The sequence below is a fragment of the Rhinolophus sinicus genome, chromosome 17 (genome assembly GCF_057876585.1).
Source record: "Rhinolophus sinicus isolate RSI-liver-muscle chromosome 17, RSI-T2T, whole genome shotgun sequence".
NCBI lineage: Eukaryota > Metazoa > Chordata > Mammalia > Chiroptera > Rhinolophidae > Rhinolophus > Rhinolophus sinicus.
Genome location: NC_142517.1, coordinates 10,056,846 through 10,081,838, shown reverse-complemented (window position 1 = coordinate 10,081,838; position 24,993 = coordinate 10,056,846). Strand labels below are relative to the sequence as shown.

The following is a 24,993-nucleotide window of genomic DNA, read 5'->3' as shown; positions in this document are numbered from 1 at the left end:
GCAGCAGACTTGTGGTTCTGCTGGAATCTCTAAGATTGCACAAAACTTCCTCTATTTCTGTGCGGTGGGCTGCAGAGGCCAAAGGAACCTTCCGCCCGCGGTGCTCGCGTGCACGTGGAGCGTTGGAGCGTCAGACATCAGGCAGCCCCAGTACTTACCCTGCGTTGGGTTTTCCGTCCTCACCACTGCTCAAGTTTAAAAAGAGGAAATTAAACCTCTCGGGGCAGCCTGGTGAGAGAAACGAGTTATTGCCAAATAAATGACTTGGTTTCATGTGTATCCCTGGGGGCGGGGTAAAGAAGACCCTATCAAACTGGATGGAGTGCTTTAAAATTAGCTTATTTGCGGGGTGGGGATTTTGGAGGCTGTGCTGGTTCGTTGGAGAAAACGGGCAACACAGTATTGACGGGTGTAGAGAAAAACTGCCACCACCCATAATTCCACCATCCAGCTAGAACCCCTGGGATGGTGTTGTAGTGTATTTAACTTAAGGGAAACTTTCAAAGCATACATTTAATGTTGGCGGGGGTGGCCCCCAAATCGGGACACTGTACCTACAGTTTCGAAACCTGTTTTACCATTGGTGTTGTCCACGCACGCGGGGGGAGGAGCAAGCTCTCCTTCCTCCTCCGCGTCACCCCCTGCCAAGCCCGTGACACCGGCCTCTCTCGCTGGGCTCGCGGGGACGCGGGAGGACTGGGGAACCAGCGCAAGCGAAGGAGCGGGTGGGGCACAGGATAGCCACGCCCCCCGCCCCTCCCCCCCCCCCCCCGCCGGCTCCCGGAAGCGTCCTCGGGGCTGGGCGAGCCTGTTTCGTGGCGCGAAGCGGGGCAAACGGGGGTGTGCCCGGCGCCCGCCGGCGACCCCCTCCCCGAGCGCCCTCCCGGGTTCCCGGCGCGGTCATGGCGCGCAGCCTCCAGAGCTTGCTGGGCAGTTGCCTCTTGATGTCAGGTGAGGGGTCTGCGGGGAGTGGGCGCCGGGTTGTCTCCGGGCCCGCGCCGTGCGCCGCAGGCCTGCCTGGGCCAGGCTGCCTGCACGGGGACCTGGACCCCAATCCGCGCCGCGTCCCGGCGGGAGGTGCGCTTGGGAACCAGGAGGCTCGGCTGCGACGCGGGACAGCAGTGGGACAGGGTGACCCCTGAGCGGACCCCGTAGGCACACTGGAAGCGACTAAGTGCCCGGTCGGCCTCCAGGGCCTCCCATTCAGTCCTTAGCACCCCAACATCTGAATTCTGCCCCCTCAACTCCACAGCTCTGTTGTGGCTTCTGAGTTCTAAGTCCAGTGAAACCTTTTCTGCTCGCCTCTCAATTACCTGCCCAGATTCAAACACTGATGGCTCACCCCTCCCGCCACTTCTACCGGATCTCTGCACAGCCAAGTTCACGCCGAGCCCTCATCGCTCCTTCCCCGACACCATCCCTTTGGGTGGGATCAGCAGAACCCGGGCATTAAATACCAGCCATAGGCCCGCGACTCAAATTTCTGTTTCTCTTGGCACTCGCTGGGTGATGGACAGTGGTGGTTTTGATACTAGTCTCTCTGCCTTTGTGTATGTCTGACATTTTCTATGAAAAGGTTTTAAAACGGTGTTTCCCCGAAAATAAGACCTAGCCGCACCATCAGCGCTAATGTGTCTTTTGGAGCAAAAATTAATATGAGACCTGGTCATATCATATAATATAATAATATAATACTGGGTGTAATATAATGTAATACAATATAAGACCGGGTCTTATATTAATTTTTGTTCCAAAAGACACAGTAGAGCTGATGGTCTGGCTAGGTCTTATTTTCAGGGAAACACGGACTTATTTCTGTCTCTAGCTCAGATCTGACCCCTGTGCCTCAGGCTCATTGTCAGCTGTCCAAATGTCCTTGACATTTCTTGCGTACCTCTCCATCATCTCAAATCTAATACAAATAAAGTGGGATTCTTGCTTTCCCTGCTCCCAGCCGCAGTCTAAGGCATCTGGTGCTTAAGCCAGGAATGGAGATTAAGTTCTAATTCTCAACACCAAATGTGACAGAAATTTCTACCTCTGGAAATGTATCTAAACTCCATCTACACCGCCCCTCCCCCCACACACACACACACCCAAATGGTCCACCACCCAAATCCACTTCGCTCTTGCTGTCCATCCCCACATCCCGCAACAATTTCTTCTCCTTGCTCTTAAAGCAAAATCCAGGCTCACAACAAACAAAACTAACAGTGTGACTGTCTCTCCCTCACCCGTGTACCCATTTGAAGACATGGAGCCTTAGGGGAGACCCAAGTATTGGATATGGTCATTTTCTTGGACCACCTTTCTGAGGAAAAAAGTTGCAAAGTTTTTCCCTTTATTTTTACAGCGTTAGGAATGGTGCCTCCTCCTGAAAACGTCAGAATGAATTCAGTTAATTTCCGGAACATTCTACAATGGGAGTCGCCTGCTTCTCCCAACAGGAATCTGACTTTCACAGCTCAGCACCTAAGGTGAGGCTAGGGTGCTCTTGGTAGGAAGGTGCCTGAGGATGGTGGCCCTGGGCTGGGCCACAGGAGAAAATCTGACTGCTGTTACCCACGTGACCAGGACAGCCCACGGGGAGCCTCCCTGCTGGCCCTTTTCTTTCTGTCCGGGGAATTCCTGTGAAAACTCTGTTCTCTGAAAACACACAAATCAAATTCTTTTTACTTTTTCTTGCTATGATGGTTCATGGTTTGATGATCGTAGGGACAGTGGTAGATGCAGACATTTAATCACCTGGACGTGGATGTCATTGCCCACACTGGTAGCCTACTGCAAAGCGAACATACCGGGTTTGTCACAATTGTTTAAGAGAAAACTGTCACTGAAACTGACAGAGAAAACTATCATTTCCAGTGATTACAGTACTGTTGATAGCAGTCAGCAGTATACAAACAGGTGGAAGCCACTGAGGAAAACTGAGGTATGCCGAGTCAGGAAGGCCCTTGCCGTTTTACCATCCACCCCTCCAATAAATTGTAACAGCAGGCCCCAGTGCTGTGGGGTACAGGTAATTTGTATAGTGGGTGCTCAGTGATTGTGTCTATGTCCTGATATTGAAGGTAAGACAGTTACTGCTATTAAACGCTCTGTTCTCTGAAAACATCAGAGGCTTACGAAGGAAGGATGTGTGACACCCAACACGATTATCTAAGTGTTGCTCTGACCTCCCCGTACCTGTCCTGCCTATCAGTTTTTCTCTGTGCCAACCCTCCCTTAGCAATCTGACGTCATAGGCCATAGGCTAGACTGCAGGTGACACATCTTTATGCCAGGTGCAAACAGCAGTGGGAGGTCACCTGCTTCCAATGTGACTCAGAAACATACATACATAGGTAATTCCTTCAGTGGAGCAGGAGAAAACGTGGGTCCTGGATTCCATTAATCCCACACTCCTTTTCATCCAGCTTTCATTTTTCTAAGCATATTTAAGGCCTGCTAAGTCAAAGAAGAAGTAGAAAGATGAATAAAATAGTCCTTGTTTCCTTTTTTTTAAAAAACTTTTTAGTTCAGAATAATTCCAAGCTAACAGAACTTTTCAAAATTTCAAGTACAATGCAAAGAACTTCCTAACAGCTTATATCCAAATTCACCAATTTTTAAGGGTCACCACATTTTCTCCTTCTCTCATACATCATGCCCTTTGCCCCTTAACATTTCATTATGTATTTCATAAGAGCAAGGATAATCTTTTACATCACCAGTCATCAAAACTGGCAGCTTTAACATTGATACAATACTTTTATCTTATCAATAGTCCATATTCCACTTTTGTCAGTTTTCCCGAGGACTTAAGAGTCATTCTACAACTTATTTCTTTCCTGTGGTGTGTTTTCTAGCACTGATTGGTTTTATAATTTCACCTCTGTTTTCTCCACTTAGTCTTGATAGCTCTAGAGATTTCACTGTGGAAAATGAACTTCCTTCTCTCTCTATCTCTTCTCCCCCCTGTAGTTTATTTTTATTGTTCAGTTTTTTGCACTTATAGTAGAGCTCTTTGGTTCGGGGCGTCCATCTCTTTAGATGAGAGTTCCCAGTGATTTCCCAATAACCCAGAATCAGTGCCTGGGTTCCAGGTCTCCTCAGCAAAGAAGTACAGACCAAGAATGGCATGTACTGGGGAGAGCAAAATACATGCTGGATGTGTCCTTGGGGAAGAAATTTGATCCTGAAAAATCTGATTACTCTTTCATGGCTCTGTAAAACATTTGTTTAGAATTTAGCCTGGGGGGGAAAAAGGAAACAAAGGATTTTTTTAAAAAATACTTTAAAAAATAAAATAAAAAGCAAAAAAAAGTAAAAATAAAACAGACGAAAAAAAGAAGACTTTAGCCTGAGCTGTGGCATCGCACAAACTCTGTTAAGTATTCGCTTTAAGTAGGGGTGACCAGAGAAGGATCATTTCAGAGGATGTGTTGGTGATTTTATATGGAAACATCTAAAACAAATTAGGTGTGAATATAGGGAATGGGTCATCGTACCTATTTCATAGGAAGAAAAATATTTTTAAATGCGATAAAGCTGATCTAGTGAAAGAGTAGTTATTGCAAAACTTTTGAAATACTCTGTCCTCCAGCCAATCGCTGCATTAGTTTAAATGAAGTAACTGGCCACATGTGAGAAAATCGCCTTCATGAAATGACCCCTGGATTTTCCAAATGGCGGGATGTTAGGCAGCCATGAAGAGGTGACTAATTGGCGAAATATTTGTGGTGCATTAAGTGAAAAAAGCAGATTTTAAAATCGTATGAGCCTAATCATCTCTACTTCCTTTTTGCAAGAGATTGTTCTGGGCTTCGCTAAGAAGGTGCCCAGGTGTGGTGTGGTGCCGAAGACCATGAGCTCCAGAGTCAAAAAGACCTGAGTTCAGTTGGGCAAGTTTCTTAGGTTCTCCATACCTGTGCCTCATCTATAAAATAGAAGTGATTTCAGTTCTACCCTCCCGGGGTTGTGAAAATTCAGAGATGATACTGATAAAACACTTAGCACCAACTCGGACACCTAGTACTCAGAAGTGTTAGCTGTTAATCTTTTTATCACCATCACTTTTATTGTAAACTCTAAGGACAGCCCTATTGGCTTTGACACCAAGACAGAAAGTGTACTGAGAAACCAGTCAAAGTCCTCACTTTTTGCAAGACAAGAGCCCGAGTTTTCTTATGTCAGGTTGGAGCTAATCAGACCTCTTCAGGCTGTGGTGAGGTTAATGCACCTGTCTGGATTCCCAAACATCGCTTTTCTTCTTCCACTTTACGTTTCTGCCACCCTTCCTTCCGTGGTTGGTGTCGGGACTAGAGATCTGAGGTCAACAAATTGTTTTATAATTTTTCCTGGGTGATTGCAACATCGTCATTTATAGGACATTATTTGAAATCATTGTAATATACTTATTTCGGCTAATCTGTGTGTATCAGTTATTGCACAAAACATGTCCCACTGCCCTCAGACATACATAATCAAGAGAGGAAGCTTTCTTGGTCAAATATGTTGAACACTCAACCCCTTTTTGGAGTGGCACGTGCTCATGAGGACATGAACGTTTCTGAGAAGTTCTGTTGTGAAGAAGACAGATACCTGTTTATGTTTAACCCAGTTTTTGCCCCAAATTGTTTGACCATGGAACAGATTATTTTTGAAATGTCTTACGATATCTCAAGGATCATCAACGTCCCGTGGGGCACAGTTTACAAAATGCTCATAGATGATGCATCAAAAGTGATGATTAAGAATTTGCTTTATTTTTCTCTTGTTATCATCCATTATCCTTTGGTAGCAGGGGGAATAAAGCCCCAGTCAGCCTTAGAGAGACTGGAGTTAGAGCTCTCATGATTTTCTTTTTCTGATTATATAGTTATAGGAACTTCCAGGATACATGCACAAGTACTGCCTTGATGGAATGTGACTTCTCCAATCTTTCCAAGTATGGTGACCACACCTTGCGAGTCAGGGCTGAACTTGCAGATGAATATTCAGACTGGGTATACATCACCTTCTGTCCTGTGGATGACAGTAAGTCACTTTGTTATAATGTCATCATCATGCCTCGGGTTTTATCCCCTTGGTTTTCCCGTCAGCAACAGTTCTTTGAATGCCCATAAAGTGGGTGGCGTGGTACAAGGAGCATAGGGAATATATGATAAAGAGGGCCGTGGCCTTAAGTTCATGGGAGAGACAGGAAAGGATACGCATTAAGTCAATAAGATAATTAAATATATGATTTAATAACTTTAGTGTCTTGAGGGTGAGAATGAATTGGGGCCAGTGTTAATGAGAAGAACTGGAATGATTAATGTACAGTCATGTGCTGCTTAACGACGGGGATACGTTCTGAGAAATGCATCATTCGGTGATTTCATTGTTGTGCGAACGTCATCAAGTTCACTTACGCAAACCTAGATGGCATAGCCGACTGCACACCTAGACTGTGTGGATAGCTTATTGCTCCCAGGGTACAGGCCTGTTACCGTACTGAATACTGTAGGCAATTGTAATACAGTGGTATTTGTGTATCTAAACATAGAGAAGGTAAAGTAATACAGTATAAAAGGTAAAAATGGTTCACCTGCACGGGGCTCATAGCACGAATGGAGCTTGCAGGACTGGAAGTTCTGCTCTGGGTGAGTCAGTGAGTGAGTGGTGAGTGAATGTGAAGGCCTAGGCCGTTTCTGTACTCAACTGTAGACTTTGTAAACACTACACAGGCTACACTAAGTCTACAAAATAACACGAGATCAAATCAAGCACAAGAGAAAATGATGCAGTCGAGACGTGCGGTAAAGAGGAGATGTGCAGTGTGAAGCTGCTGCTGGAGCAACACGCTGTTTTATAGCAAACTCTTTTATAGGTAGCAACAATACACTCTAAAGTAACGGTCAAATGTATAGCACAGTAGGTACATACACCAGTAACATAGTCATTTATTATCATTATCACGTATTAGGCACTGTACGTGGTTGTACGTGCTGTACTTTATACGACTGGCAGCTCAGCAGGTGTGTTTACACCAGCATCACTACCACCACATGCGTCATGCGCTGCTCTGTGCCAGGCGGTTAGGATGTGAGGTGAAAGGGGTTTTTAGGCTCCATTACAATCTTATGGGGCCACCATCATGCATGTGGCCCATCGCTGACGGACGTGCGGTTGTGCGGTACATGACTGTAGTACATTTTCCGGGGGGAAGGCAGTTTGGAATTATAACTTAAGGAAATGTGACGTGATAGGCAGAAGAATAAAGGTATTCTGGGCAGGTGTGGAGACAGGAGGCCCAGGTGCAGACAGCCAGCTTGCTCAGAATGAAGGACAGAAGGACGGATACAGCTAATGGCAGATGTGTTGGGGCAGGCTGGCTGGTAAGCATCAAACGAAAATGTTCCCAGGTTAGATCTGGAGGGTCATGGGGACCCACCAGAGGTCATGGAATGAACATAATTAGAATATCAGGAATTGAAAAGTAATTAAACCCCTACATAGCAGTAGAGAAAATAAGAGGATAAGGCGTCAAAAGAACCTTATTAACAAAACTCAAGGGCAAGTGTCTAAGGCAGGGGTGTCAAAACTGCGGCCTGCGGGCCCACTGCGGTCCGCAATCCATTGTTAATTGGCCTGCAGCAAATTCCAAAAATATATTTAGTTTACTTAAATGAACCAGGTGACGCAATACGTCCTTCACCTCCAGTGAGTGGCCCGGCTGTTTGTGTATTTTCCGCATATGGCCCTTGGTAAAAAACGTTGAAAAAAGTTTTGACACCCCTGTTCTAAGGAGTAGATAGAGAGAAGCATTAGATTGTCTCTGTGTGGGGAGCGGCCTTTGTATCTTTCCCCTGCTCTTGACCCCGGTGGCTCCTACAGTTTTGCCCACCCTGGTAGGGAACGTAGCTAGGATGTCCTTCTGCCCTTTCTCAGTTCTGTCCCAGGGTTGGGCAAACAACTCTTATTTCTGGAGTGAGAAAGTATCAAAGTTACATTATCTTTTCTAAAGGTATCTTTATTAAAACGAAGAAAAAGTGACCATGAAAAAGTACAAACAGCTTAACACTAGTCAAGTCTCCAAAACATAGTACAGGTTTCTGCTCCTGTGATTGCTCACTAACAGGTCTTGACTAGTTCCGAATCCTATTTTAGAGAATCCTATTTTGGAAGTTCCCTTTACAAACTGAAATAAAATAGATAAGCAGCTTGCCCAAGGTCACACAGGTAAAGAGTGTCCGAGCAGGATTCAAATGAGGCTCATGCATCCGTGCTCTTAGCAACAACTACCCCATGTTGGATATTTGCCTCTCGAAGTTTATATGATAGGAAAATGCTTCAAGATATCATGTGGAACCTATTTATATTTGCTTTGGAGAAATAGCTAATAATTTTTTTATCTGGTTTTCAGCTACCCGCAGATTAGAAACAGGGTAGAATGCAAAAAGCAGGCCCATTAGCAGCCCCACAAAAAGTCACAGCAGCTAGAGAAGAATACAGGAGAGAACTCAAACGGCACCATTGCCCAGAGCCATCTATTATTCATTCTGCAGTTATTATTGAGTACTTGCTGTGTACGAAGCCCATTCTTAGTGCTGAAGCTACAGCAATGAACAAGGCCAAAATCCCTCCCCTCGTGGACCATACATTCTAGTGGGGAAGACAGATAATAAACAGATACATGTTTTATGACAGATAGTGACTATGACTCTGAAGAAAATAAAGCAAGTTACCAGGGCAGGAAGTGATGGGAGCTGCTCTTTACATCCGGTGGTAAGAGACAGTCGCTCCGAGGAGGTGGCATTTGAGCTGAGATCCAGATGAAGTGAAGGGGCCACCCACATGAATATCTAGTAAAAGAGCATTTGGAAGGGAACAGCTTCAGACTTTGTTGGAAAATGTGTGTGGTTAATTGTATATGCTAAACATTAAAAATAATAGAAATACCATCTTTAGTTTCCAGCCCAGCAAAGGAAATAAAGAAAATTCAAACTAATGGAAAGAAAAGAGAAGAGAGGAAATAGCCAAAAAGAAAAAAAAAAAAGTCTTTATAGAAAACACAAAATAATGTACTTGGAATAATTTCAAATATATCAAAAATCACAATAAACATAAATGGACAAAAATGATTAATAAAGGCAAAGGTTATCAGATTATTATTTTTTTAAATAGCAAAATCCTCATTAGCCATGTCAACCAACATCATAGCAATGGTATATCAAATAGAGTACTTCTGTAGACCAATTGGTCTGCACAGTTACGAAAAATAAATGTTGACGTTTTTAAAATGTGATATTTGATTGTCATTTTGCTTTGTTCTCATACTTAGCCATTATTGGACCTCCTGGAATGCAAGTAGAAGCACTTGCTAATTCTTTACATATACGTTTCTTAGCCCCTAAAATTGCGAAGGAACATGAAACATGGACCATGAGGAATATTTATAACTCATGGGTTTATAATGTGCAATATTGGAAGAATGGCTCTGATGAAAAGGTAAGCTTGGCAAATCATACGTATTTCAAATATAGGCTCCCTTTTCTTTGCTCACTATTGGTCTGAAGCCAGGACAATGGAGAGAGGAGGCCAGGAAGCCATCTAGTCAGGGTCTTGCAAGGTGGCAGCACCTTAAGGTCCAGAGGATCTAAGACCTGGTCATCTGAGCGCCAGAGTTTCCCAATCTGACAGATGACCAGCATCTCTGGCTCATGCTTCCCAGACCCAGGGAAATGTGCAGAGCTGACTTCCAAAATGCTGGTGCCCTGAGAACAGGCCTTTCTTTCCCCGAAGGGAAGTTGCAGGAGAAGGCAGAGCTGACTCAGCAGTTGGCTGGGGAACTTGGAGTCAGCCAAATGTGGTGATCAGCTGACTGACTCCTGTTCCATGGCCTGTACCCTATGTCCACATCCACCGCAGAATAGTCAAATTCGTGGTCAGGGAGCCCTACCCCTGGATACTGGATGAACAGTGTCACATTTTACCTGTTTGACCCCACTTTTCCCCATTACTCTCCTCCTTTTCAGGGAATAATTCCTTTGAAAACATGGCTGGGAGTGGAAAGACGTAGTTTGAATGTTGCCCCTGCCACTGTGTGACTCTGGTCACATGCTTGGCCACAGCTTCGTCATCTCTGCAGAATGAGCATAATAACCCACTTCGTTAATGAAGTGGGGATAACAATGTATTTCATAGGATTACTGGAGAGTTCAATGATATAATGAAAAATATAAACTTGTCTCATTGCCTGGCCAATGTATGTGGTCAGTACACGAGGTCCTTTCCCCTTACGGAGACACGTTAAGGTTATTTTCATTCATCCTTGATCAAATTTCATTTTTATACTTAGTGCTTCTGAGCTGAATGCCTTCTGTGGTCCTAAACTGACTTACGTATATGTTTTATCAGCCAACTTACATATGTGCTATCTCTTCTACATTAAATTTTGAAATTATCACTTAATTCTCAAGAGTTTGGAGGAAAGGGTCACTCATGTGTATTGTCTTAGGAATGTAATTAAACTTATATGTACATATTGCATAGCCCAAAAGAATCTCAGGTTAACATTTTCCCTCAGAAAATGCTACATTAAATGGCGTAAGATATCTGCCTTCTTCACAGAATAGATGATTTTGCTTATGGTCAAGACCCCAGGAAATGTAAGCCTAGAAAGCAATATAGAATAATGTGCTTTATGGGTACGTATCACATGCAGCTGTCTGCTAAGCTCTGGGAGGCAAAACTAAAGACAGATGGACCCACTCAAGGAGTTATCAATGCACTCTAAGGATTTGATTCCACAGTTACTATGTCTGAGTGCCCCCTGCACCAAGCATGAAACACAAAACGCAGCTTATCTTTAGCTGCTTATCTAGAGCATGCCCACAGAACAGTCATCTGGTTGCACATTTGTCCAGTCCCTCAGCCCGTGTGTGGCAGCCTTTGGTGTGACATGCTGAGTGTTGGAAAGGCTGTCTGCTCCCCAGCTCCTTACCGGTGCCTGCATTACTGGTTTGTAAGTGCTATAGACTGAATGTTTGTGTCCCCCACCCCAAAGTCCTGTGTTGAAACCTAATCCCTAATGTGATGGTATTAGGAGGTGGGGCCTTTGGGAGCTGATTAGGTCATGAGGGTAGAGCCCTCATAGATGAGATTCCTGCCTTTACAAAAGAGACCCCAGGAAGCTCCCTCGCCACTTCTTCCATGTGAGAACACAGCGAGAGGACTGCAGCTATGGGCCGGAAAGTAGGCCCTCAGGAGACACCAGATCTGCTGGTACCTTGATTGTGGACTTCCAGCCCCCAGTACTGTGCGAAATAAATGATTATAAGACAGCCAGTCTGTGGTCTTCCGCCATAGCAGTCCAAAAGGAATGACAGTATGGTTCTCTTTTAGAATGCAAATGTTTCTGAGAGGGTGTCATACTAGATCCTGAAACTGATAGCATAAAAGACTTTTGCAAATTCTATTGCTTCCTGATGGGAGAAGTGGATAAGATAAAACCAGAAGGGGGTGGGGATGGGTTGGGGGAGCAATTAGAGGGGACTGGAGCAGGTCCCATCACATCTGTGCTGCTTTCTTCCCTGCCTGCCCCTTATGGGTCAGCCTCTGAGTTTAGTCTTTGAAAACAGAGCATTGTAAGGTTTTAGAGGTATTGGATTTCTAGAAACGAAAGCCTGGACTTTGGGGTTTTATTTTGTTTTTAATTATTGGAAGTTATACCATACTCTTCATGTGGTCAGTTGGTATAATCCAATTCTTAACCTCAATGAATTTAGCTTCTCATACAATGAAGGAATATAGACAAGATGTCAACAAACCCAGCCCCAAAAGGAAAGTAATCGATTACAAGAGTAAAAAAAGTGTGTGCTCACTTTCTATTGAAGTTCCTGTTCCTAAAGCAAACTTTGCATAGGACCCTTCTATAAGAAAATTACAACCCTGATGGAAATACAAGTAGTATATACTCCTGATTCCCTTCATTTCCCTGGAAACTATTTTGGTTTCTCAAATTCAGAAACAGATCATCAATGATGGTATTTGATACTTAGGTTAAACTAAGATGAGGCAGGGATGCTCTCATCAGAGGCAGGCTGTGGTGTGCACCCTCGAGGTGAGGTGGCCACTGGAGGAAGGCAACCCAGGTACACAGGTGCAGAAGTGAGTCAGACGAGAACCCCAGACAGCCAGAGTCAGGAACGTGCTCTTGACTTAGAAAAATCTCATTGAGTCTTACTGTAGATGACCAATGTATTAGCTCAGGCTGCTGTAACAAAATGCCACGAGCTGGGCGACTGTATTGCCTCAGGGTTCTGGAAGCTAGGGATCCGAGATAAGGTGTTAGCAGGGCTGGCCTTTCTCCTGGCTTCCGGTGGCTGCTGGAACTCTGGTTCCTGGGCAGCACGCTGATCTCTGCCTGCATCTCTGCCTACATCTTCACACGGAATCCTCCCTGTATGTGTGCCTTTGTCCAAATTTCCTCTTCTTATAAGGACATCAGTCATGCTGGATTAGGTCCCCTAAGGACCTCATTTTAACTTGATCACCTCTATAAAGACCCTATCTCCAACTGAATCACTCTCTAAGGTCCTACAGGGTTAGGATTTCAACATAGGAATTTTGGGGGGAGGGGTACAATTCAACCCATGCAACTAGTTTATCTGTTTTTCAAAAAGAAGTGGGGTGGTTTGTATGTCATTTAAATGAGAGAATTCAAGAAATAAGATGGTTTGTCAGGACCACAGTCCTTGCCCCATCCCTTAAAATGGGACCCCTGAAATGACCAGGGAGTCATGCCTCGTTCTTTCATCTTCCTATTTTGAGCCTGAAGTAAAGATTATAACCGATGGGGGGGGGGGGGGATGAGGGTGAGAGTGTCCCTTCACTCCTGAGACATGTTCTTATTTTTGTCTTCGTTACTAGCATCCAGTCACTACTCAGTATGACTTTGAGGTCCTCAGAAATCTTGAGCCATGGACAACTTACTGTGTTCAAGTTCAAGGGTTTCTTACTGATCGAAACAAAACCGGGGAATGGAGTGAGCCTGTCTGTGAGCAGACCGTCAATGACGGTGAGTGTTGAGATGCAGCGTCTGTAATTTTCCTCCTCTGAGCATGTTAAGTAGCTTTATAAACGCCCGGGTGTGGGGGTTGCAAGGCTCCTCAGAAATCACCACGTCGAGCAAACTCCCACCCAGTTCAGCCCTGACTGATGGGCTTGTGAGGCGGCAAGTTCACTCAGACCGGAGGGCTGGAGGGACACGTCTTCTGTCCTGGGAGCTGAGGTCTGTCTCCGTGTGCCCACCTCTGCTGTGCTCATTCTGTCCCTGAAGCAAGTCTCATCCGCCCTACGGAGAGCACCCAGCAGAGGTCGGGCTCCGTCACTGCCCCCACCCCCACCCCCCAGAAGCCTTTCCTTCCCAGGCTGCACATCTCCACTTCCTTCAGACACATGACAGGAAGGAGGCATTTAGAAACCCTGTCACTCCTCAGCAAGCGCTGCTTGTTTCAGAGTCCATCGTCAAATACAGTCCTGGGACCTCAACATTCCTTCACATATGACGTGGGCCACCGCATCTGGCAGGGTGCCTCCATACTTGGTGTTTCTTAAGAGAAAACAAAGGAGGAAAAGAGAAAGACGGAAGGGTACCAGTTAACCTGGAGACTGTGATTATTTACATGCAGACGCGTTGCAGTTGCATCCAAGGTGACAAAATCTCATGGCCTAGATGTCTGCACACAAATGAGAGGCCTTTTTATTCATTAACGATGTTGAGAGGCTCGGCCAGCTCAGACTATGGGAGGATGAATGCAAGTGGGGCCACTCCTGGCCATTTTCATTCACCACGGCCCTTCTGGGTGCAAGGCATTCAGCTGGGGGCCACAGAAATCCGAGGAAAGAAAATAATTCCCTCTGAATGAGAGCAGTGTTTTCATCTTCGGTGTCACTGTGCAGGTCTGTGAAAATTGCAATGCTGTGTGTGCATTGAGTCGCCGTTGTGGCTTATCAAGTGCTTCTTGCATGTTGGTTTTTGTCATCGAACACATTTCTCGCCCAGTTTTGCTCTGTCTCATCTCCGGATTTGCTAGGAAAAGCTTCAGGATCCTTAGCAGCCTGTTGTTTACACCGTCGGAGTGTTCCAGCACACACCTTCCTTTAGACTGCTTAACCACTTGCTTACTGGCCACCAGTCCATCTGAATGTGGCGTCCTGTTATGTAAGCTGTTTCGTTCTATTGAACACAAAGTCCTTGTGAGAGACTTTGGCAAATGCCAGCTGAAATCGACACCCAGGGCCAGGCGCAGCGTTGCCCCCGCTGTGTTCTCTGAGTAGCTCGTGTCTCAGAGTAAGAGCCCTGTAGACAGGTATGCTTGCAAATGACGGTGCACTGTATTTCCCTCTCAGAAAAGTCACCCTGTATATTAGCATTTTTAGCATATTTGATCTTTCAGGACCTTGGAGGATTAGCCTTCTAAGGAACATGGCTTGGGAAACACCAGCCCATAATAGGCCGTAATTTACCAACAAGTAATCCAGTCCGAAAAAGGAAAGGCAGCAACTTTGAGCTAATTTCTTCCTGGTGCCCTAATGTTATCGTGTTTATTTTATTTATTTATTTTTAAGGAGGGTACAGCTCACAGTGGCCCATGCAGGGATCGAACCGGCAACCTTGGTGCTACCAGCACTGTGCTCTAACCAACTGAGCCAACAGGCCACCCCCCTAATGTTATCATGTTTAGTTATCATTCTGATCTTTCTTAAGGGTATGTAATTAACCACTTCATTATCCATTCTGGAATGTTCATATGTTTTCCGGAGGTCAGCATCAAGCTTCCTGGCCTGTAGTTTCCTGAATCTTCTTGGGGTTTTTTTCCTCTTCTTTTGTAAAGGCACAAATTGTTTGCCTGAATCCAGGATTCTTTTACCTCTCCCAGGCACATGCTCTCTGCAGTGTCATCCGAGCTGTTCTGCAAGTGTATTAGCCAGTTTTCTCAGGACTGCAAAGCCACAGAGAAGCTGAGAAGTCTTGCTGTGTCTCTGGAGGGAATTCACTTAGCACACTCCTTTCTTTGTCTGTAGCCCCATTTCCGTGGCTTGCCTCTGGAGGGGTCTGTGGCTGAGGGGACCTACGTGAGTGCCTTCCTCCATGCCTGAGCTGGCTGAGCCTCTCAACAACACCTTTAAAGAAAAAAAAAACACCCTGTATTATATGTGCCACAAGTTATCTTCACAGGCCTTCTCTACGTTTTTTTCTCATTTTATTCCTTTCTTGAGTCACTTGTACTTAACTCAGAATTCTGTCCCCTGGAGCCCCCCTTTCATTTGAATCACTGGACTCCCTGGCCTTGGAACCACGCCTTCCTCTAAACATTTGCTGTCTGCTGTCCCAAAGCCTGGAGAGCATGCCCAAGTATCCCCGTATCCTGTCCTTCCCCACTGTGAATGCCAACCTAACATGTGGCACGGGGCAAGTCCTGAACCACCCTGAGCCTCAGCTGCCTCATTTGCAAAATGGGTGGAATAAAATGTTGCCGCCGTACGTAGGGGTTGGGAGGACTCAGAACAATATCCGACACAGAGAAAGCCCTTAGTACAAGTTATATGTCTTTACTGTTATTAATAACGATACCATTAGAATCACATCGTTTAGTATTTCTAAAGGTTTATATCACGACACACAATATGAGGCATACAATTGGACCAAAAAGAAAATTTTTTTTTAATATTTTGTGGCTATAAATGATCACCCACTACGTGATAAAAATCTACGTGAAATGGGTTATGAAAGTATGACCCATTGAAAAATGGCTTTCAGCAAACATCATTTTAGGTTTGCTTAAACAGAATAATCTCATCTCAACCTCACAACACGTTTTCAGTGAGAGCCTTCTAAGGATCTTCTCCCTTTTTACAGACTAGAAAATGAAGGTTCAGAGAGGTGAAAGTTGCTCAGCTAGTAAATGACAGAACACAGGCTGGTCGAAGCCCAGGTTATCTTCCCTGTAATTAACTCCCTGCAGATTAATTCCATAGGTGAGCAAAGGCATGATGTCTGTGGGTAAAACAGAGGAAGGTGGTCTGCCTGACAGCATGGAACTGACACAAGCTAGAAAGCTTTACGCAGAGGGTATCGATTAATAGAGTGTCTGACAGTTCGCAGCCTGTCTAAAGGACACTTCCTCTCTCCTTCCTCTCTTCTCCCTTGGGCTGAGTCACAAAAGCATCTTTTGAATTTTGTCAGCATCAACCAGGTATGCTTATGGACTGTCCTTGTCTAAGATGCTATGATGGCCTGGCTGGAGATGCAAGGAGACCCCAGTGCTGGCCTCCAGGGGCTCGTCACAATGTCACCAGCAGTGCCAGGGTGGGCCCAGCCATCAGCATTTAACAAGCGATTCTGATGCATTGCCACTTAGAGACTATTGAAATATTAAAAAGGACAGATGGATGTGGATGCTGGAACTTCCTCAAGAGCTGGGATGTCAGATCCCAGGTCAACTTCCTCTTGTCTGCTAGGGCATAGCCTGGGGCCACTCCAGCCAGCTCACTGCACGTGACCCTGCATTCACCAAGAAAGCACATGTGTGCTTTGCACATGTTGCAAGCGTGGATTAGAAGGCACCACCCTTTAATTCTAATAAATGAAACAAGAACTCATAGAGGAACTTGGAAAAGGAGGTCCTCTGAAATCACAAGCTGGAAAGACTAGGAGGTCACTGCCAGAGTGAATTAAAGCATGACGTGGGAGGAAGGGAGGCAGAGAGGAGATGCGGCAGGCCCCTCCCAGCCTCCGCCCCGCCTTACAGACGCACCTCCATTACCAGATATTTAAGGAATGTCTGTGAGCCCTTTGCTAAGTGCTGGGAGAGGCCAGCAGTGGCTGCAGCTAATGTAGATCTAGGAGCATTTGCTGTTTCAGGGTATTGATCTGCCCTGTGTATGTAGAAATTGACATTGCCCCCACAAACGGTCCCCTGGAAATGACGTGTTCTGAAAGGGCAGGGTTTGTTCTCCTGGCCTCTCTCAGCACCAAATGCTTTGGGTTTTGATCTGGAGGATGGTGCTGGTTGCCAGGGGTTGGGCATAGGCAAGTTAGGTGACCAGGGCACTGGAAAAGGGACCTAGTATTGAACCAGAGGAGCTAGGACCACAAAGGACCTGGGTGACATCCTGGATACTGTCAAAGATACAGCGGGACATTAGTTAAAGTGGGAGAACAGATTTCACTTAGTAAGGGCTTCAGGAAGGGAAAGAGCTAACTGAGCATTTTAAAGGAAGAATGGGGAGGGTAAAGGAAAAGCACAGTCAGGGAAGTAAAAAAGCCAGTGAGAACGTGGGTCAAGGTCAGTGCGAGTAGACCATCTGTGTCTAATGCTAACTGGCATTTATCAAGGTAGGCTGTGCCCTCCCACAGAGACTGGGAGACAGGCCACTCCTACCTTATTACATTTTACAGGATGGCTTTTGGGTCCTTGAGAAAGACAGTCCTGGGTTGTAGGAGATTCATACACATCTCAGGGACAGAGGAAGGACTCACTCATTTTATAGTAAATGTTCTAAGAAAGGAAGGTCAGATGTTGGTGGGACAAATAGAAAGTTCTTTTGGCAGCCCTTGAGTTTTTCCAGACAGGCTCTTAAGAGGACGCTGCGTCGCCCAGCAGCGTGGCCTCCAGCTGCTGGAAGCCATGCTAGAGTTTGGGTGTCTGAGTGCAGGTGTTTCTGTGGAATTATCTGTGCCGAGAGCTTTAGCAGTTCTCAGCACAAAGCGCTATAGTGCTTGTGTTTAACTGGGGCTCTGGGGCCCAGAGGAGTCCCGTTTTCTGCTTCTAGGTAGAAGAGATTTATCCAGAACGGGAGACCCCTCACTGCCTACCCTGCGAGTAGGGAAAGTGGATCAGAGTTCATGCTATTGTTCTTTCTGTGCGTATCAGCCATCATGCCAGAAACCAAACTTGGAAGAAGCCAGGAAAGGAGTGAAACTTGTTGGAAATCTCTGAATCCTCAGACAGCTGCTGTGTTTCCTCACACCTTCTGAGAGGAACGTATGGGCCCTGTTTTCGGGGATTGCCATTGGATCGTGATGGTGGAAACAGTGTTAAGGTCACCGTGACCCAGTCTGTGTGCGACAAGAGTGTGACCCCTCCCCCGTCCTCCCTGCAGACTCATCCCCGTCCTGGATCATCATCGCCATGGTCCTCACAGCCTTGGTGTGTGCGGCCTGCCTGCTTCTCCTTGGCTGCTTCGCCCTGCTCTGGTACGTCTACAAGAAGACCAAGTACACCTTCTGCCCTAGGAACTCGCTTCCCCAGCACCTAAAAGAGGTAGGTGGTGGGGGAGCCTGTGTGGGTTGGAAACCCTGATTGGAAGGAGTTCTCCCTTTAAGTCCAGGCCGCTAATCCAGGCCAGCGTGTTTTCCCAGAGAATGACCCGTGTCTTGCATGCTGGTCCGTTTCCTGGTGCCCGATGCAGGCACCTCTGTGGTCATGGGACAGCCCTAAAAGAGGAGGCAAAGGTTTGTTCCAGAAGCTCTCCCTCCAACTGGGACATCATTCCCTCTCTGACCTTCCCTGCCTAACGCCCCAGGTCATCAGGGAGCCAAGGTGATGATGGTTCTGGGACAAGAAGAGAAAAAGCAGAGCTCAGAGTAAGAGAGAAAATGCTAAGCTAAGTGCCAGCGAACAGCCAGAGGAGAGATGGGAGGCAGGACAGGTGTGTTTTCAGTTTGGGGTTAGCTGAGAGTGACTGAAATTATGGGATGTATGTCATAGAATTTAGGAAAGCTGTTTTCAAAAGGTTAAGAAAGAACAAAGGACGTGCCTGGGTAGCGACTGCAGAGGCCCTGGGAGTGAAATTCTGAATGTCCACCAACACTTCAAAACGAAAACATGCCACGCCCAGCCCCCAAAGAACCTATCTGGAGTCTCATTTGCCGGGAAACAGACTCTAAGATGGAGATGTGTATTCAGAAGGCTAAGTGGGGAGTAATACCTCTACGAGTGGGAGGGCAGCAGGGTGGTGAGGGGACAGAGAGGTTGAGCTGCGAGGCAGTCACAACAGAGGCCTCAGCCAATCCCAGGGGGGCTCTGGAGCCAGGATGGCCCTTTCAGGGTGTGCCAAGCTGAGGCAAGAGGGCCTGTGCACCCTGCATTAACCCTGGGCCAGATGTGGGCTACCCCCAGGAAGGGGGCAAAACCAAACGATCGTCCTGGGGAGACATTCCACTGCGAGACTCTAGCAAACAGTGCTCCCAGCACCTAGGGAGTGGGTGTCTCCTCCCTGAGGAGGACTGGGGGCCTCATCACAGCACCCACTACAGTCCACCCCTTGTCCCACTGGACCCGCTAGAGCGGCTCCTCCCGGGTGGCAGCCCATCTCTTCTCCCTGGGAAGTTACAAGAGAAGGGTGAGTGGAACAAGTGCCAGCCCCACCGCTGCTGTGGGTCTCAGGAGCACAGGTCACACACACTCAGGGTCCAGCTGCTCTGCTGTCCCTTGTACAGACCTCTCTGCCACCAGTAGCCTCTGCTGACCTGATTGGGTGACCCAGCCCCTCCGCTCTGCGAGGCCTGAGCCTTCGCGGCCCGTGGCTACTGCACTTCACCACTTGCGTCAGAACTGGGCTGGGGACACCATGGGACGCCCGATGACTCAAGTGCCCCCCGTTACGGAACAGCAGCCTTTTCTCCCTTTGATGACCAGGGTGGTGGCTCTGTTCTTTGCCGGCTAGTTTCTTGGCATGAGGAGGCTGTCATGAGGAGGTGGCAGCCATCATTTCAAGTCGAACAGGATTCCTACTGTGTGCCCTGGTGAAACTCTCTCCCTCTGGGAACCCTCTGGACCCGATATCAGCAAACTGGTTTTAAAAGAGCCAGACAGCAAATATTTTAGGCTTTGCAGCTAAGAGGCAGAATTGTGATACTATGTAGATATTACATAACCACTTAAGCGTAATGATTTAAAATTCTAAATCCATTCTTAACTCATGGGCCATGGATTTGAGCCTGCTTTAGATGGACAGAGCCTAAGATTACACGACCCGGGAGCGCCCGTTCCCCAGGTGGGTCACTCGTCCCGCCACCTGTCTGCCAGTGGAAGGCTGTCTCCTCACCACTCCGCCCTTCAGGCCCCCTGGTTGGGACTCCAGTGCTGCAGCAGGCCGTTTTGGTTGCGCCCGTATGCCACTTCCACCTCTCTGTGAACCACACTTGTTCTTTTCCTCCTTGTTCAGCTGGTCGTAGGACCCATCCCCCTGCATGGTCATGGTGTGAGCAGAGGCGACCTCCTGGTACAGCAGGGGTAGATGGCATGGGAGGCCAGGCCACCTGCCTCTGGGCCCTGTGACCCCCTTTGGTGGGTCTGACAGGCCTCACGATGGTCACTGCGGGTGGTGTCACCTGGGGTCCCGTGACCACAGGCCCTGTCTCTGCCAGGTCCCCATAGCACTCCAGGACCTGATTTTCACAGAGGGTCCCATTGTCTAGAGCAGATGTCACTGCCTGCCCTGGGACTATGTGATGTGCATTGTGACTCTCCTCTCGGATCTGCCATCAACTCCACACAGCGTCTTTCTCCACCATAGACCTGTCAAGGATCTGCCAGGTCCTAGGGGTTCAAGTACCGTGTTGTCATGGTAACTAAGGCCAGGCCTTGTACCCCTGCATCAGCCAGCGTACCATGTAGCCAGGGCAGCTTGCTCCATAGCCGGTCCTTTCTGCAGGGCCCTTTCCTGCTCGGTGGGGGGGGCCCTCAGGGGGGCAGCCTTCTGTGTCACTCTGTCCGCACAGTGGAGTCGTGTTCCTTGGGGTGGAACATGCTGCCTCTAGAACCCAAAGACACCGTCTAGCGTATTGCTGCCTTCATAGCAGTGGCAGGGGTGAGACACGATAATCGGTCCTTACTTTGGAGAGGATGTCCTGCCATGCCCTACTCCACGGGACCCCTAAAACTTCGCTGATGTGGCAGGTCCCTGACTCTTCACAGGGTGAGTTACCCACCCTCCACAGTGCATGTATCTTACCAAGGCCTTGTCACTTCTTGCTCTTCTGGTCCTGTTCACCTATGCTCTTGAGAGCTGATGTCACACCTTGTCCCCACACCAGTCAATCGGCTGATACATACCCCTGGGAAGGACACGTACCCCTGGCCGAGGCAGCTTCCTCCCAAGGAGGACAATTTCTGGAGAGGGACCTCTCTGTGAGTGTTCCAGCTCCAGTGCTCCTGGGAGCTAGGGAGCCAGCACCTTCACCATGAAGGGAGAGCTGGGACACATGGCTCAAGGCATATGTTTCCAAGTGGCAAGGACCTTCTGACAAGAGTGCCAGCAACAGTGCAGCCCCAGGACGAGCCAAGAATCTTCCAAACGTGAAATTTGAGAAACCACATTTGCAGCAGGAAAAACAAAGAGAGGCGGCCCTTTGCTCTCAGTAGGAAGTGTTTTGCTCTTGGAGCACCAAGAGGAACTACACCTATTTGCCTGCTATTTTTGCTTCTGGCTTCACCATCAAAGAGACCGGTAGACAGGAAAGGACAGATGGGGCGACATGCAAATCAAAGCATAGTATGAAGGGACCATGGGCGTGAGCTCTCACCTCCAAGGCTCGGAGACTGCAGAGCCAGCCCCAAAATATCAGACGAGTACGGGCGAGGCTGCTGGAGGGAGAACGGGCCAGAGGAGGGAGGACGAAGGAACTATGAGCAGATCAGGGTCCTCACGTGAAATTCTCCAGTTTGACTCATAATGTAGAAAATCCATGAACCATGGCCCAGAGAAAAATTATGAGTTGGGGAGATTTGCTGCGGATGGGAAAAAGCAACAGTGAGATTTATCCAACACGGGTATATTGAGCCGTCCACCAGTTTCTGTGTGTGTGTCCAGCTGGGAGACCAGCCTGACACTTGCTTTCTTGAGGTTTAGCGTATCTTCTTGTGTTCTTCTCTCCTCTCCCCATTTCCCAGGAGAAGCAAGGGTAGCTTCTAGTCTGTTCTTATGAATCCACTGGATCTGAGGATTTGGAGAGGTTCTCCCTCCCCGCCCCCAACCACCGCCTCATCCTTTGCCCAACAGGGATATGGACATAATTCCTCTTTGCCCCTCCCCCTCCCTTCCATCAGATGGTCAGAACCCAGGGGAGACAGCCTGCAAGTCCACGCCAGGAGATTAAATCGTAGCAAAGGGTGGAGTGTAGAGGTTATATTAAAAATTAGGGAGTAGAGGGATGAATTTGAGATGGAACTAGGAATAAAAGGCTGGAAAGGACAGGTTAAAAATTCAACTCTTTGGGGTGGCCGGTTAGCTCAGTTGGTGAGAGCGTGGTGCTAATAACACTAAGGTTGCCGGTTCGATCCCCGCATGGGCCACTGTGAGCTGTGCCCTCCTTAAAAAAAAAAAAACATTTCAACACTTTAAGAGCATTGTTGGCCTACAGGGATAAAAAATGGAGAACGTGAAATCAGATATTTCAGGAAACATAAGTTCATCTTCATTGTTCAAAGAGTTGGAGAGACAAGGATGGTTAGATGGTGGTCCCTGCCTGACTAGCCCCAACGACTGGGAGAGACAAACCGTGAGGAGTCAGTGTCCATAAAACGTGAGAGACAGAAACCCCGCGTGAGCCATGTATGTTTTCAATTGGCTAATAGCCACATTTTTTAAGAAAAAGGAACAGGTGGAATTAATTTTAATATATTTTCTATAACCCAATATATCCAAAATGTTTCAACATGTCATCAGTCTTTTAAGAAATGATGGAAATATTTACATTCTTTTTTCACACAAAGTCTTCAGACTCTGGTATGTATTTTGCACTTAGCGCACAGGTTGATTCGGACTCGCTACATTTCTAGTGGTCTGTAGCCGCAGGTGACCCGTGGCTACCATACCGGACAGTGCAGGACGGAGGGCTGAAACTGAGGGACACATAGGATGCTGGGAGCACCCAAGAGGGCCCCCTAACTCAGCCTGAGGATGCATGGGAGATTCTGTTGGTTATTTCAAGACACATTTATCCCATGCCTGCGACATCCCTGCTTCCTAAAAATGACAGCCAGGCTGTGTCAGTGCCACAGCAGCACGACCGGCCTAAACATTTCCCTCCCAGTTGACCCACAGTCACTTAGAAAATGAGCTGCAGATTTGTTGTTGCTTTTTTTAGAATTGTGGTAAAATACACATAACATAAAATGTGCTGTCTTAACCATTTTGACATTTACAGGCCAGTGGCATTAAGTATAGTCAGATTGTTGTGCAACCATCACCACCACCCATCTCCAGAAATTGCTCATCACCCCAGACAGAAACTCTGCACTCATTAAATAGTCAATCCCCATCCCCAACTTCCCCCAGCCCCTGGAAACCACCGTTCTACTTTCTGTCTATGACTTTGACTATTTTAGGTCCCTCATCTACGTGGAATATACACTATTTGACCTTTTGTGTCTGGCTTAGTTCACTGAGCATGTGCTCAGTGTTCATGCATGTGACATGTATCAGAATCTCCTCCCTTTTTAAGGCTGAATAATTAATTGTGTGCACAGACCGTACTTTGGTTATCCATCCATCCACCGATGGACACTTGGGCTGTTTCCACCCTTCGGCTGTTGGGAATAAGGCTGCTGTGAACATGAGTGCACAGTATCTCTTTGAGACCCTGCTTTCATTTCTGCTGGGGATCTACCATGAAATGGAATTGTTGGATCAGATGGTAATTCTACTTTTAATTTTTTGAGGAACTCTCATATTATTATTGTCACTTTTTTTTTTTTTTTAACAGCGTTTTCCTGCCATGAATTCTGTATAAAATCTTTGTAAGCCCAAAGGGAAAAATTTCAGGGAAAATTTGATAATTGACTTTCTTTTTTTTCCTCCTGCAGTTTTTGGGCCACCCTCATCACAGTAAGCTTCTGTTTTTCTCCTTCCCGCTCTCTGATGAGAGTGAAGTTTTTGACAAACTGAGTGTCATCACAGAAGTCTCTGAAAGCAGCCAGCAGCCTGTGGACAGCTGCAGCCTCCGGGCCCCTGCTGGGCAGGACTTGCCCTCGTGCTAGTCTCTGAGGAGGGAGCCCACTCTGCTGGACTCAGCGACCCCCTACTTCTCACGGCTGCCTCTAGGGTGATCAGAGCAACAAGTGAGGACCGAGACCACCTGAGCAAGCCCCAGTAAGACTCGCAGATGCTGGGACCATGTCTAAACAACCGAAGAGCTAAATTTTAAAGGCTCACTTGGCAAAAATACTCCATCTTGGGAACTTGCTACTTTATAAAGACCTTAATGATTACAAAATAGTTGACCACTGACGGCATAATTTTCAGCCTCTTATGCTCACTAATATAAGGCAGATTTTAATTGTGAGAAATAAAAATATTTCAAAGGAGGAGTAAAAATGGAGCTGTAAAATCCCACCAGACTGCCAATAGACTGATCCAAAAAATAACCTCCCCTCAACGGTGGTCAGAAAAACGCTGTACAGACTGCAAGCTGTCTGGATCCTCAGGGATGTTTCGATTGGGTTTTGTTTCTCTACCTGTACCTGTTTCATATCGTGCTGGTGCTCTACTAAAACTTTATTCTCTATTTAATCTGCGTGTGTTCATGATATTCCATTTGCAGAATTGTCAGATGCGGAATGAGCCTCTTGGGTGCCATTTTTGAAACCATAAAGCACACACACACACAAAATGTTTCCTAGCAAGGAAGGAAGGAATATTCAGAGGCCAGAACCTAGAGAAGCTGGTTAAATGCCACCTTTCCTTTTGAGGGCATTTGACAAACCCTGTAGATTGCAGCCGCACACAAGGGCTCAGGGGACAAAAGACAAAGTTTAGGGCTCACACAAGGTGGGGTCTAAAGCAGACCTCCCCATGAATCTGAAATCCCAAAAAGCCATCCGCTTTGTGTGAGGGTGAACCAGGAAGAAATTAATCCTAACCCACCCCTATATTAGTTTCTTGTAGCTGCCATAACAACGTGCCACGAACTGGGTGACATAAAACAACAGAAATTTATTCTCTCATGGTACTAGA

The 24,993-nt window shown here is 46.9% G+C and overlaps 1 protein-coding gene across 1 annotated transcript; it reads left to right on the top strand.

Annotated features, from left to right (window-relative positions):
• The first annotated feature begins 767 nt into the window (after positions 1 to 767).
• On the top strand, positions 768 to 24,549 carry IL10RB (interleukin 10 receptor subunit beta). The gene is made up of 7 exons (XM_019730208.3): positions 768 to 951; positions 2,354 to 2,477; positions 5,861 to 6,018; positions 9,308 to 9,474; positions 12,898 to 13,045; positions 18,136 to 18,296; positions 23,844 to 24,549. Exons 1-7 carry the CDS (start codon positions 903 to 905, stop codon positions 24,015 to 24,017), a joined length of 981 nt encoding a protein of 326 aa, XP_019585767.2. The 5' UTR covers positions 768 to 902; the 3' UTR covers positions 24,018 to 24,549.
• The last annotated feature ends 444 nt before the right edge of the window (positions 24,550 to 24,993 follow it).